This window comes from Sipha flava, unplaced genomic scaffold (assembly GCF_003268045.1).
Source record: "Sipha flava isolate LNK unplaced genomic scaffold, YSA_version1 23_pilon_pilon, whole genome shotgun sequence".
Lineage (NCBI taxonomy): Eukaryota > Metazoa > Arthropoda > Insecta > Hemiptera > Aphididae > Sipha > Sipha flava.
The window spans coordinates 367,125-385,859 of NW_020272884.1; the positions used below are offsets into that span (position 1 = coordinate 367,125).

The window sequence follows — 18,735 nt, forward strand, 5'->3', positions numbered from 1 at the left end:
CTTTTTATCAACTAATTAAAATTGTTTCATAAACATGTGGAGGTTTTGTGTGTGTTTATACATTTTATATATCTACAATGTCGGTATTATAAAATTTTTTTAAACTTTTGAGTGGTTGCCATAGTTTTAATTTTATTCAATTGTATTTGCTGTCCAGGTGAACTTTTGAGTAATTTGAAGTTATTTTCTTGTAATTGGCGAATTGAAACTGTTTTTGGAGCAACCCTATGACTTATTCCTCCTTCAATCCTTCTCATTTTATTAGGTGGCATGGCTAATCTACTGACAAATTGAATATTTCCAGTATTTTGACTGGGCACGGAAAATGTTTGGTAACCACTTGGTACAAGACTTTTTGGTGCTTTATTAACAACAAGCTTGACTTTAGAAGGTGAATCATATGCAACCTGTTCAATTGAAAAATAAAAAAAATATAGTGTTTACTTATTTAAACTTAAAGCTATTCACTTTTATATAATGAACATTCCTACACACCTGTTTAATTTTCAGACGTTCAGGAATTGTGGTTCTAGTCATAGTAGGACTTAAAACATCATCTTCATCAACAGGTTCTTCTTTAACAACAATATTCTGTTGGTTTGAAGCCGACATAAAATAGGAACTGTTATCATCATTAACTTGCTTTACTTCTTCTTGTGATGGCTCATCAGCAAATACTATTGGCATGTCTAATATTTGATCAGCTGTAATTTCTCCCATGACAGGAGCAGTTTTTTCATTTTGTTGCGAATGGAAATTTGAATTGCACACAAGATTATTTGAGTTTTCAGTGAATATTAATGGTGAACCTGATAAAATTATGGCTATAATATAATAGAGAAAAATAAAATATTTAGTAACATACTTGTTTGGGAAACATTGATATTATAGTTATCTTGTTCTTGTAAAAATTCTGCTAAAGGTGAAAACTTTTGATCTCCTAATTTTGGTATAGACATTTTGTCTAGTTCTATATATACATATATAATAAAATAAAAATTTATTAGAAAGATCAACCTTCAGTTACACATTTTCAATATTTTCTTTGGGTTCAACACATATCAATAATACAAAAATATTTAAATATTTGTACAATATTATTGTAATGTGGAAAGTAATGAAAGCAACATTTTGGTAGATGATCGTGTCTTCTAAAATACTTACGAGAATTATTTACAATTGAGTCTGAATTGTCACACTGTATAACAAATTCTTGATTAAGAGCACTAGAAGGTGGAGGCATTAGTTCTTCATCTTTTGCTAAATCAACCATTGTTGATGTTAGAGATGTACATGGTATGTTAATAGTTTTACGATTAGTTAATTGTCGTTTTGGAGATTGGTTATTGACAGGTGTAAATTTTTGGTTTCCTTTGTTGAGGCGAGCTAACAATTTGTCTATAAAAATAAAATAGTTCATAAGAATTATGTATACATTTAAACATAAGTTCTATTTATAATTTTTTCAATCAAAATGTATAGGTAAAATATAAGAATTTTATTGCTATGCAGTAATTTTCAAAATCATAATATCTTTAAGTTTATATTATTTATAACTAATTCTAGCCAGTAAATAATTTAAAAGCATTTTTGTATTTAAATATCAAATTGATCAATTATGTTCAAATTTGAATTGCAACTATGGTAATTTTTATTTCATTATAAATATTAAATAACTTTTTTATTATACCAATAGTGACGATAAACAGTTTTTAACCCATTAGTGCCTAGTGTTAACATATGGTAATGTTTATAGACTCTATTTATAATTTTTTTTCTAATATATTATTGTTATAAGTTATAAGTGTCCAGTATTGCCATATGGACACAGCAAATATCTCAAAAACTTTGTTTTAAAAAAAAAAATTATATTTTAATATGAGTGTAGTTATAGAAGTTGTCAACAAAAATTTATTAAAAATTATTTAAAAAAAAAATTCAGACACTAATGGTTAAATTATTCACCAAAAGTTTATTTTAAATAATTTAATTAAAAAAAAAAAAAATTAAATAATAAATAAATTTAATATCTTACTAAATGGTTTCTTTTTGGCGAACACAGGTTTTTTAAAATCAGTATTTTCAACATCAGGTTTTCGAGTAATTTTTGGTGAGGGTTCCAACATTTCTTTTAAGAAATTTCCAATTTCTTCCTGTTAATAAAAAGTATAAAATTTAATCCTACATATAATTTTAATAAAATTATTATTAATAAAATTATATTCACTTACCAAAACACATCGGTCAACTATCTTTTGGGTAACTGCTTCTCTCATTTTAGTAGAATGGTTTACCACTAGTTCATCATTTGCTCCACCAACAAGTATATGACTAGTTTTACATTTCAGCTTTACTCTTAATTCTTCCATATCTAAGACTCTAATTTAAATATTTGATATTAATTTTTATTTTTTTTATATAAAATTAAGTAAATACATACGGTGAAAATATGCTTAACTGGCCAGTTACAAAAACTGTAGGACATTCAAGACCTAATATGCAATCACCTTCATAACCTCTTTTTACTTCAGATGAATTAACAATGAAGCCAATACACACTAATCCATCAACTTTTTCAAGAACAGCTACCTATTAAGAACATTTTAGTACATGTCATTAACATTTTGTTTCAAGTTGAAAATTAATATAAAATGAAAGTACAGATTTCAGTATAAAAAATTACAAAATCATCAAAAATAAAAATATACAATACACTTTTGATACAATTATTTTATTAAGAATTTTGAGAAATATAAATATATGTACTTGACAAGCAATTGCGGCACTGACACCAATACCAGCAAGAATAACAGGTCTGCTTGGATCATCAGATCTTACTGACACAATTTTACTTCGTGTAGCATCTACCATAGCATCTAAACTAGTAGCTATATCTAATTCTTGTTCTCGAGAATACTCCTCATAATCCCAAGGTACTAAAATAAAATAGTAAAGCATTGAGTTTAAGATTAAATTATTTATATTAAGTTTTTAAAAATAATAAAAACTTATTTTTTACCTTTTGCTGCTAAAGCAACGTCCAATTCTGCTAAGTATGACAAGGCATTCATCCAATCATGAGTTCTTGTGTTTGGTTGTGTACAATATCCAGGAAAGTCTGGTACTAATATTATTACAGGATTTTTGGGTAATTTAAGCTAAACATATCAATTATTTTATAATTATTTTTGGATTCTTAATTAACAGAGTTTAAATGATTGCCGCTTAATATGTTATAAACTTACAGGTGGGTAAGTTACCAACATATAATTAAATGGATCAACAGGTTCATCTAGACTGATTGATTTGCATTTTATTTCATCTTTAGTACGCCCATTGACCGATATCATGTCATTTATGAATGATGGAGCAATTAGTTTCAATTTCTTTCCATACAAAAGTTATTAATTAATAAAAAAAAAATCTAAAATAATTAAATAATCTTTTTTTACTTCTAAAATATCTATGTAGGAAGCGAGATAGTCATCTGGTAAGTGTGAAATAAAAAGTCCATGTAACCATTGTGATAATGATATATCCCAATGAGTATAGTTAGTTAATAAATGATGCATTTCCGCCACAGATTTTTCTGTACTAATTATTTTTTGAACATCCTCTTGCACTGTACCTTCATATGTTAATCTTGACAAACGATTTGCATATAATATAGACATAGCTCTCTCAAACAAAGTTCTTTCTAGTTTATTCCATCGAAGTCTGGAAATAAAAAATAATTATTAGTATTACAGCTAAGAATTTAAAAATGTATGAAAAAAATTAACTTTAAAAATATTTTTATTTTATATTCTATAATTATAAAAAATATTAATAGTTTTTAAGTAATATTTTTTTTTCTTTAATTATTGATTTAAACCTTGGAAATTATGGTTATTGGTCACAATTACTGATCACAATGATTTTGGGTAATAGAGTAACATGAGTGCAGGTTTTTTGGAACACTTAATTTAAATTGTACTATAAATTTAAATAATAATGATACTAATAATTCAATTATATAACTTTATAAAATGCAATTGATAAACAATATTAAAAATCTAAAATCTAAAAATTTTAATATGTATAAGTAAAGGGTCCAAATTTATTCAGGATGTGTGAATGTAGTGGATACTTTCATATTAGATTTAATATTAGTATATTCAATATTGTAACTTGTATGATTACATTATTGAAATGATATATATTAACTTATTAATTTTTTTTTTTTTTATTAAAAATAAAGTATATTTACAATCTATACATAAGTGTATAATGAGTAAGTGTGGTGACAGTAGATAAGTAATGTATAAAAGAAAAAATAACAAGAGAAGGAAGGCTCCCAGCAGTGCCACCTGACCAGAAATTAGGGTTTAAATTTGTTTAATTAATGTTTTTTTTTTTTTTTTTTATTGTAGTTAGATGTTGAGGAGATCTCTTGGCCATTGCCTTTTTAATCTTCTAGGAATGATAGAGGTAGAGGATAAACTTTTAATGATGGGGTTTGAATGAGCGCGGAGCGTTGAATGGAATTTTGAATAATAGGATTTGGCTAGGTCGTTAAGGGTTGGCATGTTCAGATCTTTATGGAGGTTTTTATTGGTAACATATCAAGGGGCAGAGGTTATTAGGCGTAGACATATGGATTGGAATGCTTGGAGGGTTTTGGTGTTTGATGGTTTTGCTGGCCCCCATAGTTGGATGCCATAAAGCCAAGCTGGATGGATTATCGATTTGTATATCGTAAGTTTGTTGGAAAGTTTTGATTTTAATAGGGGTCTCAAAAGATGAAGTTTGGAGTTCACTGATTTACATTTTTGTTTAATATGCGAGCTCCAGTTGAGGCGTTTGTCGAATATTAGCCCTAGGTATTTTACTTCGTCTGACGAAGGAATTACTAGGTTGTTAAATGTGACAAGAGGGCAAACAAATTTGCACAATGTAAAAGTTACACGAGTAGACTTTGTTTCATTTATTTTTATTTTCCACCGTTTAGTCCATAGATTTATCATGTTAAGGTGACTTTGGATCATCCGACAAGCGGTTGCGGAATCCTGGTGTGATGCTGAAATTAGTGTGTCATCGGCATATGATCCAAGAAAAGTGAAGGGTGTTTTGGGGATGTCGTGAGTAAACACAGAATATAGAAAGGGAGCGATATCACTACCTTGGGGGACGCCTGCGCTAATGCAATGGCTGGTTGAATAGCTATTTTTTAGATGAACCTTAAAGGAGCGATCAGATAGGTAGGATTTTATTAATAAGAAATAAGGTGCTGGGAGAAACTTCTTTAGTTTGTAGAGTAGCCCCTCATGCCAGACCCGGTCAAAAGCCTGTGAGACATCCAGAAACACAGTAGGACAGAACTTATTAATTACATACAAATTATGAATATCTGTACAAATATAGACATATCTTGTAAATATTAAATTTTATGTTTTTGTGGGAAAGTAAGACAATGACTGATTGTGAAGTTATGATTGCCCAGCTATTGATGATTAATTATGCAAATAATACTAACTTACATCAGAAGGAATATTCTTGACTTCGGTTTAGTTTTTTTCCTCTTAAGTATAATAAAATATAAAGAAAGCCAATACTATTAATTGTAATATTTCTAGATATAATTATAGTTTGGTACTATATGTAGCATATTTTACTTATGCATATATATATCACTATTGTAACATAAAACTTAATTATTTAAATACAATGGCCCCATTGTTTCTATAATCCAAATTAACTTATGATATCAGTTGTAAACTTTTGCTAATTACAAAATGATACATTGGTTAAAAATAATAGTTAATATGCTAGAGTTTATCGACTAGACCATAACAGACATTGACTAGTTATTAACAGTATTTCTAAGACTAAACATATACTAAATATATTAAGCCATATAAGATAATTTACTAGTATATGATTGAAATGTATTAAATTTTGATCGACATTCAATTGAGCAGGTTTATATTATCATGGTTACAAATTTATAAAGAAATTAATAAATAAAAATTGCAAACATACTTGTTAATATTATCTTCCCATGTTTCTGGATCTCTAGGCGATTTGCAATTTCTATATAATTCCATTGATTTAGTTTCAATTTCAGGTCTGTATGTTAATAATTTTACATCTTTGTCCACAGTTTCTATGTCGACTTCATCAGTATTCTGATCACTAAAAATATATAATATATAATTAAATCATAATATGATGTTGATTAGTGAAATTGCAGCTTACTTTTGAATGGATCTGTGAATAAATAATGTTTTAATTGAAGAACACAAAGTGTCTTGTTGATATTCAATTGATGAATAGCTATGTTCGCTCAATGTTGTATTTCGTTGGAATTTCTGTAATTTTCAACAATAATCATCATAAATAACACATAAATTTAAAATAAATATATTTATGAATTAATCTACATACTTTTTTTTGGGATATATGTTCTAAATACAATGTAAAGTCTGATTTTAGTTCAGAGTCGACATCAGAATCCATTTTCAGCACTATTCCTAAATAGTGACCTTGAGATATAATATTTTTAGGTATTAAGTATCTTTAAAGACCGTGGTTATAACTTTATAACTATTCAAATAGTCAAAAATAATAAATTATTCGATATCGAATAGACATGAATGTTTTCGTGGTGTTAAAAATGTAAACAATCTAAACACCAAACATGTTATCAACATATTGGAAATTAGATAAAAATTCGTTACACGATGACGAAAAGGCGGGCGCGGCCATTACAGTTGATTGCGTGCGGTAGTAGGTTGTAGGTACTCGTCAGCGACATGTATGTTGGGAACCAATGTGTCATCCCTCCACAGAATTTTTTTGTTTATTTGTGATATTAAATTGATATTAATATTATCAAATTTAACTGCATTTTGAACTTTTTTCCCTGAAATTGATCCTTTGATTTTAATTTTTATTAATTTCATAGGCATTACAAATTGTTATTCGTATTATTTTCCTTAATTTGATGAATTAGTATAATCTTATACAATTAATAATTAACATTACTGAATTTATTCATATCTATTTTGAATGATGTTGATTGAATATAAAATTTTTATAGTTTTTGTAATTGTATAAATTAATTTATTGCCTTGCAAACAATGATATTTAATCGAATCAATGTTTTAATAAAACAGTGTCCAATACTATACTATAACACACGTAAGTTATTAATAAAAACCTTCAAGTTTATTTGTTAATTTTAAAAACTAGTTTTTGTATAATTTGCAATATTTAATATTATCAACTGATTTAGTAGTATGAATTACAATAATATAATTAAAACAATTTTTTTTTCATTTTTCATATGTAAATTATTATTGTACTTAACATGAAAAGTGTTACAACAGGAAATATTGATTAAATAATTGATAAATATGTTGGTTTATATAAGTTCTCTAGAACTCAATTTATGTTTATTTATATTAACAGTATTTTTAAATTATTATTTTGATTTGCATAGTGTACATACTTGATTGAATTAATTTTTATTAATGAATAAAAAATTATACATTCTTTTCATGCTAGATTATTTTTTTTTTTATGTATTATTATTACCAATTACATTTTTTTTAAATATATATTGTATGTAAATATATATTTTATTTAAATTTTTTAAATTGTTAGTTGTCATTAACAGAAATCTTAAACTAGATAGATAAATATTCAGCCAAAAGTACAATGGAGATAAATGACAAAAAAGTAATTATCTTTATAATCTGGGTGTATTCATAATATATTCCTAGCGTTTAAGTGTTATGAAGTATAAATAGTTGAAGTTGTGTACTTTTTTTGTACTTCATTAAAATACTAAATTACTAGTTTAAATACATTTTATCCTATTGAATTTTATTTTTAAAATTCCTTCAACATACTTTATTTTTATAATTAAATATAATTATAATAGGTATGTGAGTTTTAGAATATGATGGTACTGAGAAATATAAAATATTTTGTTTTTCTCCCTTTCCCCCATTTTTAGACTAATTAATTCTTTCTACAGAAATAAAAATATAGAAAACTATTTGTGTGAGATTTTCTGAATCACGTAATTTATATTTGTCAGAAAGATACAGTTCAGGATATGGTACATTAAGTAGTTAGTATCATGTAACAATAGTGGAAGTTAACATTTAATTTAAGGTGTTGATAATTTTTATATGAGGAGTATAAAATTTTAATTTGTGTACAAACCTAGTTTAGTTTTTCTTAATCACTTAAATATTTATAATTTTATAAATATTTTCAATTGAGTTTCTTGGCAAAGAAGACACCAAAATATTCTATTGACTGGTCCTTGTTATCCCAGTATATATTTTTCTTATTTATTCTTAGTTGTGTTAGGTAAGTTAACCTTAGGGTGAGCATCTGTTTTACCGAAAGCCGAGTTGAAAGAATATTGTTATAAATATTGTAATTCTCGAGTATTAATTGAAAAAATTGTTGGTATTGAACAGATTTTTTTTATATGTATATATATAATAAATATAACCACTATTAATTTATATTAAGTGATAATTGATAAGTCATGAATTACAAAAAAAAAAAAACTAAATGTTTATTACGAATAAAAATTATTTTAAATATACAATTTACTGGATTGGTTTTACTTTATATTTTTACTAATTTAAATTTTAAAATACTATCTTTGCATATGTAAGTGAACAATAGCTATTATAATATTATAATTACCAATTATAATATTAACACTTTTTTATTAGTATTGAAATACTTTTTAATATATTTGAGTATTATTTCAAGTACAATAATAACAAGTATTTTAATTAGTATTAGAGTAGTTCTTAAAGAACTTATTTACAACATTGAATAATTCTAATTTATTATTTCAATATACTTTTATCAAATTTTTCTATGATTAAAAAAGGTAAAACTTTAGATCAATAAATAAATAAAATCAAGCAGTATTAAAATGTACTACCTACTTTATTTTTGGTAAAAAAAAAAAAAACAAAAATAATATGTAATAATAGTTAAGAGTTTATTTTCCATATAGATATTTATCTTTCCATGAACCTCTAGCTTTATTCACTGGAAGTGTACCCGATATTTGTTTTTGTTCTTCTTGCATTTCCAATAATTTTCTTTGGTTTTCTTTAAAAACTTCTAGAGGGTTATTGAATTGTTTATAATATGATAGTACTTCTCTTACATCAATAACTTCACTTGCTGCTACTACATTTAAAAATTCTGCTAATTGAATCAACTGTTGGTCACCATCTTCACCTGTCCATTGTGGTATGACTAAAGCATTTTCCCTTTGTAATTTCACTGAGTCTACATTCCAATCTACCATAATGACTCTAGACAAATCACGGTTAATACGTTCCAAGTTCTTCACATGGTGACCATCAATATAATCTGTAGCATTCTTAACAAGTCTATACATAATAACATTATTTTTATCCAAACTATCTAATATTGGATAAACATTAAATCCATTGGAAGCTGTGAATACAACAATTTCATAATTTTGTGATACTTGTTCAAGGAATTTATCAACATTTGGCCTCTTTTTAAATCTCCATCCAGTTGAATATGTCCATTCTGGATGAACAAGCAAGTCTGTCATTTCTATAATCAATGTATAAGGTGGTTGAATATATGGATATGGCAATGGATCTGGTAATAATTTTTCATAAGAAGGTGCTCGCATGGATTCAAAAAACTCGTTGATTGCCAAACGTCCACGTTTGAACACACGTACAGGATAAATGTCTTTCTCATCTTCATTGTCTCTATAGTAATTATCGGCCATTAAGACATAAAGACCACAACCAATTATCATTATTAACGATGCACCAATAAAAAAAAATCCTATTTTTAAGTTTTTTATCGCCTTTTCTTTTTCCTTAAGTCTCTCATCTTTATTCTCACCAAATATATCCAGTGGATCAGCTGTACGTGTTTCTAAAGTTTCAGATAGTTTTTTTTCACTTTGTGAACAGTAGAATTTGTTTAATGACGAAACGAATGATGGACGCACGTATGATATCAATTTGAACGTATTTTGCTCGCATTTGAAACACACGGATGTTTTGCCCAAAACCGTAAACTGTCGAAGTCCTCGGAACAAAAACTGTGCCATTTTCATAGAAGTAGACTAAATGTACGGCATGTGTAATTGAAATCGATTTTCTTAAAACTAATACACAGTTAAAGTTTAAATACTTATAAATCCAATTTTACTTGTAAAATTTTATCAAAAATGTATTTAAACTTTAAACTATTATGAATTTCATTAGTTCTCAAAACTTAAGTAAGAACATTGTGTAAGATAAGAAAAAAAATGTATGTACCGGTGGATTTAACCTCAATATCAATTATGGAGTTTTACACCGTACCCAACATCATACCAAACTATCAACAACATTGGTTTTATTATTCACGGAATTGTGACAAAATTCAAAATGTGTGTAACTTTGTTATATCACTGATTCGCGCTGCGAATCGTATTGTTTTTTATTTTATAATTATATAGAGGTAAACATAATTTAATAAAATTAATTTTATATGATATTAAAATATTTTAATTGTTGTTTGTTTATTTTCGTTATGATATTTAATAATAGACTAATCTTTATTTATACTATTTAGATTGTCGCCTATTCAGAATGGACTCTTCGTCCGAATTTACGGAAATATGTGAAGGCAAAGCAAAAATTCGTGTACCTGGTGCTAGTAAAGTGTTTTATAATCCTGTTCAAGAATTTAACAGAGATTTAAGGTAAAAAAGAATTACAAATTATAAAATATTTAAATTAATATATTTATATTATGTTGCTATGTTAGAGCAAATAAAAAGAGCTTAGTAGACTAAAAAATAGACTTAGCAACTACAAGGTTTATCCTGGACTCCAAAATGAATTATCTTTCTAGATGTATACATGGTGGAGCTATGGTTTTTCAAGATTTTAGTCTTAGTTTTCCTTTACTGCTTGTGTATGGAAGATATATTAAGTAATAATAAGTTATTCAAATCAATTTAATTCAATTTAAGTAATTTATTAAACAAATGTGCATTTCTGAAATGTTATCATTATAAAAGTAAATAAGATAAAATATTCTCATATTCTATCACAAAAATAAAAATATGAAACTATTGAAATTTAAATTGTTAAAAATTATGTAAACTTTTGTGATACTTGATTTAAAGATTGTAAAAAAAATATTAATTTTGTTATTTCTATTTATTAATTAAATAATTTATTATAAAAATGTGTTACTTATAAAATATTTTCATTATAAATATTTACTATTTCTGTAAAATTCATATATATATATATAATATCATTTATTCAATTTTAGTCTACAGTTTATTAATATGTAAGACTGTATAGGTTGTTAAAAAAATGTACATTTTTATTATACTTAAAAATAAATATTTTTTGCATAAATTCTTTACTTGAAAAATTTTAATAATTTATTGACTATAAGGCGATCAATTATCCTAACTTAATAAAAATATGTCATTCAAAAATAGTCAATGCACTGAATTGTAATTTTTAATCTAATAATTATAATTTTGGTTATTTCAGTATTGCTGTTCTTTCAGTATTTTCTGAAATGCATCACTGTGAAAAACAAAAATCAAGAAAAAGACCTAGATCACCCGATAGAAATGATTCATCAGAAGTTGAACCTGTAAAACTAGAAATAGGAACCCAAACTGAAGTTAGTTTAAATTTATGTATTTGGTTTATTTTATTTTAAAACTATAATTACGTAAATTAAATTAATTATATTTTTTTTATACAGTCTGGTCTAGAAATTTTGGAAGCATTAGCAGCAACTGGTCTACGAGCGATAAGATATGCTCTTGAAGTTCCAGGAATTAAACAAATATATGCTAATGATATATCTAAAACAGCTGTGAAAATAATGAATCAAAATATTGAAGAAAACAATGTTCAAAATTTAGTTACCTCTACTCTTTATGATGCTGCGTAAGTTTTTTTCCTTAACTAATATTGCTAAAGTATTTTTGGCAGTAATAAGTTTTTTACTTTTTCAAACCTGATAATTGTATCCAATTTTGCTTTGCTCATATACAAAACAATATCAGTTAATAGAATAATTGATCCTTCTACCATATTGATATGTAGTGAATGCATTATATTTTAATAATATGAATTAAGATGCTTACAAAAGAATTTCATACTTCTATTTATAATATATGCTAATAATATGAGGTATATTCAAAAAGTAAGGACCAATCGCTTATATTTCAAAATCGACAAGTCATAATACATTTAAACTTGTGCATAACTGTTCATGCACGACTCTTGCAGTTATTTCAGGCATTTTTTCGATTCAATAGTAATTTACCTATCTGTGCGTACAGTAAACTATGTCTGCGATAATCGTTGCACCTGCCAGTTGTAAAGTTCACGGTGTAATAAGATTTTTGTGTGCAAAAGGATCTTCAGCAGTTAAAATTCATCGACATTTATGCCTAGTTTATAGACCTACTGTAATGAGTGAAAGAAAGGTTAGACAATGGAAATGTGGTTTAAAAAATGGATGAATAAATTTTCATGACAATGAGCTGAGTGGTAGGCTCAGTATGGAAACCGATGAAATTGTTTCTCTGGTTAACCAAAAAGAGAAAATTTAAGATTTTCATTGGGAACTTTTTAACCACTCACCGTACAGTCTTGACCTTGCACCTATTGAATACTTCTTTTTCTTACATTTCAAAAAATGGCTCGATGGAGAACGCTTTGAAAATTACAAGGAACTTAAGAACGCCGTTGAAAACTGATTCAACTTGCAAGCTTCTATGCAGAGGGGTTAAAGAAGTTGGTGAAGCGTACAACAAATGCTTGGAAGTGAATGGCCTATATGTGGAAAAGTAAAACAGATTAGTAGGAAACTAAATGTGCTATTGAAACCTATTTTATATGGTTATAATTTTTTTATGACAAGACAGCCCTTACTTTTCGAATATGCCTCGTATAGTATAAAAATTATAATTAATTTGGCTTATTAATTTTATTTAATGTTTATAATGTTTTAAAAATTAATATTGTTAGAATAGGGCTTTACATAGCAAATATCTTTTGAAAATTGACCAGAGAAAATTGTTTTAAGATAAAGATGTAAGAAGATGAAGATTTTTAACATTGAAGAACTAAAAGGGTTATCTCCTTTAAAAATATTAGTAAAATGAGCTATTGATTTTATATTGTAATCATTTTTTTTATTGTGGCCCTTAAATGTATTAATATTTACAAAAAAATTAAAATAAATTTAAAATATGTAAATAATAACTTATATAATTAGAATACTTAAATTAAAAACAAAATCTTTATTTTAAATTTTATTTGAAATAAGAAATATTAAATGTATTTATACATTTTAAGTCCTAAATCAAAAACTAAAAGAGTAGAATTTTTCAATTTTTTTTTTAAAAATAATTAGATATTTAGAAATAAGTATTATTATCTTAATAAAGAGAATTGTTAAATCTTAATGTTAGTATAATTAACTATAAAAATATTTAAGTGTGTTTTAAATACAAATGAATGGACATATTTATTCAAAATTTACAAATTTTAATTGTTTAAAAAATTTATATTCTTAAATTTTTATTTTTAAAAACAGACATATTATGAGAAAACGGCAATTTGAATCAGAAACAAAATTTGATGTTGTTGATTTGGATCCATATGGATGTCCAACAAATTTATTAGATCCAGCAGTTTGTTGTCTAGCTGATAATGGATTGTTATTAGTAACTTGCACTGATATGGCTGTCTTAGCTGGTAATACACCTGAATCGTGTTATGCTAAATATGGTTCAATATCTTTGAGGTCTCCAGCTTGTCATGAAATGGTAATTTTTTCTCTTTATTAAAAATTTCAATTTATTATTACCATTGTGATTATTTAGGCACTCAGAATAGTTTTACATACAATTACTAATGTCTGTACTCGATATGGTCGATATATGGAACCATTGTTATCAATAAGCGCTGATTTTTATATAAGGGTATTTGTAGTTATAAGAACCAGCCCTTTTATGTGTAAATCAATGTCTAGGTAATATAATTGGTAAAAATACTAAATTAACTTTTAAATTTAAAAAAAAAATACAAATAGTGTTATTAATTTTATTAATAATCTTTATTTTATAGCAAAATTTCAACAGTGTATAAATGTAGAGGATGTAATATGACAACTTTATTACCATTGGGTTCTATAAAGTCAGACTCAAAAAATATGAAATATAATCTTTTATCTGGTCCACCAGTTGATAAAAAATGTGAACATTGTGGATTTGCTCATCTAGTAAGTAGTTATTTATTTAAGATAAATTTAATATAATTTAAGATAAACATCTAACATTCATCTAAAGCCCCAATTACAATAAAGTAAACACTCATATTTTAATATTAGTACAGATATTGACAAATTATTATTAAAATATATATATATATAAATTTGTAAAAATAAATTTTACAGAATATGATAAAGATTCTACTTAACAATTAAATAATGTAATGAAACATAAATAATATATACTAAATAGCAAAAAAAACAAGAATTTTATATATATAAATCTAAACAAATCAAAATTTAATGAAATAGAATTACTAACGTGGAACAATAATGCGATTGATATTGAAGAATGTTGAAGTTTAATGACTAATCATTCAGGATAAGATATCATACCATTTACCAATTTAGACAAAAAGCAAATATCAGCACACCTATGTCTATTAGCAAGAAAATCTAAATTAAGAGTAACATGAATTGAAGAAATTGGAATTAACTTCAATTGGTTAATGTTGATCTATTCATTGTGCTTATAAGCATGCGATGTAAAAATATCCTTTGAACCCGCTTAATTGCTTCAACTAGACCTGATTGAGAAGGATTCTATATAATTCTGCAGTACTCTAATATTGGTCTAACTAGAGAAGTATAGAATGTTTTAAGACACTTCATTTTTAAAATCCTTCGTGTTTCTAGTTAAAAATCCAAAACATCTCAGACCTTTCGCTTAAATATCAACATAAGAGGAAAATAATAAATTCACTTGAAATATCCCTCCAAGATCTCAAACAATACTAATTTCCTTCATAATGTCTTAAAAAAAAATGATATACATTTTCCAACTTGTTTTTAGAACAGGAAAAAGATATTTTAAAAACACTTAGAGGTATTTAACTTCAATCTATTTAATTCATAACTTCTCTCTAAATCTATTAAGGTCATCTTGAATTTTGCAATGATAATTTGTAGATAGTATATTATAGCTATAAATAGAATGCCGTTTTGTGTGTACATAAATATTTGTAATGACTGATAGTAATCAAACGACTCTTCTTTAGAAATATGTTTCAGGACTATCTTAATGTTTTAAGCTATGGTTATACCTACTTATTTTGAAAAAAATTGCCATTATTGATATTAAATCTGGTTAAAAATATACTAGTAATTACAGGCTATATCTATCTTACATATATTATTATCCTATATTATAGTATAGTATATGGTCGTTATCGCATATTATCTTGTTCAGGTGCCAGTGAATTGGTACTGCAATTTGCTTTTAAAACTTAAAAAAGTACGTGGTTGCCTATTGTTTTGTTAACGACAAGGATTCTATTTTCCAATGAACTAGTTCAATTAATTTACTCAGGTATATAATTTAAGATATAATTTAATAAAAATATTTTAATTAATAATCTAACATATTATTTAAATATATTATGTACCAAACTTATAGTTTATATTAAAATTAAAATTTTTTTATCTAAATGATATATCAAAATATATACATATTTTTAATTTATAATTACATATTACGATTAAGACAAATATATATATGTTTATATATTTTAGTTTTAATTACATATAAATCTGCACCCTAGTTATCAAGTAGTTGTTTATAAATATTATAATTAAGGATCAAGTGAAATTGGTTTTTAAATTAAGTGTCTTACTGTAAAATATTGTTTTAAGATTTGTATTATTTTTTTATTTTTATTATTAAATTACAAAAATATCAAGTTATATTTCTAATGTTCATATAAAGAAATTACATCAAATTTTCTTGTACAATTTATAAAAAGTGAGGGTCTTTAAATATAATGTGTATAATATATTTATTAATTTTTGTTATAGGTAGGTGGACCTATATGGTCTGATCCTTTGTATAATGCAGATTTTCTTGATAAATTGTGCAATTACCTAAAAAATGAAGAAGCTGAAAAAAAATTCAACACAATTAAACGAATGAGAGGTATGTTAGGTATGATGCTAGAAGAATTGCAAGATGTCCCATTGTATTATACCGTAGCATCACTCACTAACACTGTTCATTGCGAAGCAATGCCACTCAGATACGTCTTGTAAGTAAAAATAAGTTTTTTTTCTGATTTTAATGTGTTAGTATTTATTTTATTAAATGTTTTTTATTTATCAAATTCAATCTTGTGAATCTACTACTAGAAATGCAATTTTATCCTGTTATTTATTTACTAATAAAAAAAAAAAAAAAAATATGTAACTCAAAAACTTGTTTGACATATATTTATCATATTTTAAATAAAAATTTAAATATTGAAGTTCTAATTTGCTGATAGTTAAATATATATTCAAGTACTATTGCAGGATTAAATTAAGATTATATTTTAGTTAGAAGGATTTTCTCACCACATACTATTTTGTCTATTATTATCTTTGCATAGTGTTAAAATTAAGAATAATAATATCATACAATACATCGTTTTATAATATAATTTGTCAGCTTTACATTTGTTATTATTTAACAATACTTAATTTGAGAATAAATAATATTCTTAATTAATTAAAATTAAAATTACTATACAATACTTCAACTATTTTGTCTTTCATGGTTACAATTTTTAATAATTATTAAATAAAAAAATGAAATAATTTGATGGATTAAGTAGATAATTTTTATTTTTATAATTGTTTAATGAAGTTTAGATTTTCTATATTAGAACTGTGTTCTATTCAATTGTATAAAATATTTGAAATTGATTAAATAAAATGTACAATTATATTATATTTTGGTAATTTGTAGTTCGGCATTAGTAAGCGCTGGCTACCGTGTGTCTTCATCTCACTGTGCACAGAATAGTGTTAAAACTGATGCACCTCAATTTGTTGTTTGGGACATCATTAGAACTTGGGTTCAAACACATCCAGTTACTGCTAAACGTTTACAAAATTCTGATGCAGCTAAGACAATTTTATCTAAAGAGCCTACAACAGAAATAATATTTGACAAAAAATACAATACTGTACCAAAATCACTACAAGGATTAGTACGATATCAACAGAATCCTGCACCGTATTGGGGGCCTGGGACTAAAGGAAATTCTAAGTAAGTAAATAAAATCATATAATTGTAATCTATAAATAGGACTTTGATTTTTTGAAATAGCTAAGTAATGTATGTTGTATTCAAACAAAATCATTTAACTGAAAAGTCAAAAGGGGTTTTTTTCTGACAGGTAAAGGTATAAAATCTGTTAAAATGGATTATTCAGTTTATCTTTTTTATGTAAATATTGTTCTCATATTACAATATTTAATTTAATTGTTTAAAGTTTATATTTAACATTAATTTTTGTAAATAAATAATTATATTTTTTATTGACTTTTATATGAGTAAGTGTACTAATAATGTTTTTGAAACTTGTTGGTATAAACAGATTAGTTACTATTTAAACAGATCTTACAATGTTTTGGATAATATGTATTCTTGTAAATGTATATCTTTTATTGATATTTCTATACTGAACTATTGACATAGGCAATGTTCATGTTATGCTGTTGATAACACTCCATTATTTTGTATATGGGTTTAATTATTTTTATTAATACTGTTAGAAGCAATAAGCCTCAATAGATATAATTAATACATATATATTATCTTCATAAAAAATTATTAAATTAAAACATAATTATAACAATATAATTTATTTTAACCTAAACTTAAATGTTTTATTAACAAGCATTTTAAATCTTCCTCACCCTTATAATGATAATAAGTATTTCAAACTATTATGTATTATTATTAATTCTAGCTAATTTGTTGTGTATATTATTTTGATGATTTTGTAGTATTATGTAATTATATTTTTTCAGACAGAAAGTGATATCTGCTGTTACAGAATGCAAGTGAAAAATAGACAGTGAAAGAAATGTTGTTATATGAATTTTGAATAAAATATGTTTGTCTGTTAATGTAATATGTATTTTATGTGACTACAATGGTAGCAGTGGCTATATATATACCACCTCCATAATTTCAAAATACGCTGGTAAATTATATTGTATATGTTATAACAAATACATAGATACACGGATTAAATAGGCATTCAATAATGCTGATTTACTTAATTTAATTTTTTTTAATTTCTTTGATTTGTAAATATTAATTGGTCGTTTATTGTAGAGAGTGTTAAAACAGCATAATTTTTCTCAGATTAAAGGTTAAAATTGGATTTTATGTTTTATCAGGTTTCAAGTTATAAGTTAAAACCAAGTTTTATGTTATTTCTGGTAAAATTAATGGGTATTCATCATTTTTACTACTTAAATATATACAATGAATGAAATAAACGTAAAATAGTTTAGTAGAAATATAAAAAGCAATTTATTGATGGTATTTTTCAATTTTTCCTATGTAGTAGAGAGTGAAGAGGACATTGG

At 25.3% G+C, this 18,735-nt stretch overlaps 3 protein-coding genes across 3 annotated transcripts; 1 reads left to right on the forward strand and 2 right to left on the reverse strand.

Annotated features, from left to right (window-relative positions):
• Window positions 1-6,689, reverse strand: LOC112684015 (KAT8 regulatory NSL complex subunit 3). The gene is made up of 14 exons (XM_025555309.1): window positions 6,427-6,689; window positions 6,238-6,350; window positions 6,022-6,174; window positions 3,453-3,717; window positions 3,246-3,386; window positions 3,020-3,158; window positions 2,767-2,936; window positions 2,441-2,589; window positions 2,232-2,379; window positions 2,036-2,153; window positions 1,165-1,398; window positions 866-970; window positions 496-809; window positions 1-407 (listed from the first exon to the last, which is right to left on the reverse strand). Exons 1-14 carry the CDS (start codon window positions 6,496-6,498, stop codon window positions 87-89), a joined length of 2,442 nt encoding a protein of 813 aa, XP_025411094.1. The 5' UTR covers window positions 6,499-6,689; the 3' UTR covers window positions 1-86.
• A 2,256-nt stretch (window positions 6,690-8,945) lies between these two features.
• On the reverse strand, window positions 8,946-10,256 carry LOC112684017 (mitochondrial import inner membrane translocase subunit TIM50-C-like). Its single transcript, XM_025555311.1, has one exon. It carries the CDS (start codon window positions 10,130-10,132, stop codon window positions 9,020-9,022), a length of 1,113 nt encoding a protein of 370 aa, XP_025411096.1. The 5' UTR covers window positions 10,133-10,256; the 3' UTR covers window positions 8,946-9,019.
• A 175-nt stretch (window positions 10,257-10,431) lies between these two features.
• On the forward strand, window positions 10,432-18,272 carry LOC112684016 (probable tRNA (guanine(26)-N(2))-dimethyltransferase). Its single transcript, XM_025555310.1, has 10 exons — window positions 10,432-10,521; window positions 10,636-10,765; window positions 11,577-11,712; window positions 11,797-11,984; window positions 13,645-13,876; window positions 13,934-14,082; window positions 14,178-14,331; window positions 16,174-16,400; window positions 17,099-17,401; window positions 18,169-18,272. Exons 2-10 carry the CDS (start codon window positions 10,653-10,655, stop codon window positions 18,203-18,205), a joined length of 1,539 nt encoding a protein of 512 aa, XP_025411095.1. The 5' UTR covers window positions 10,432-10,521; window positions 10,636-10,652; the 3' UTR covers window positions 18,206-18,272.
• Window positions 18,273-18,735: the final 463 nt, after the last annotated feature.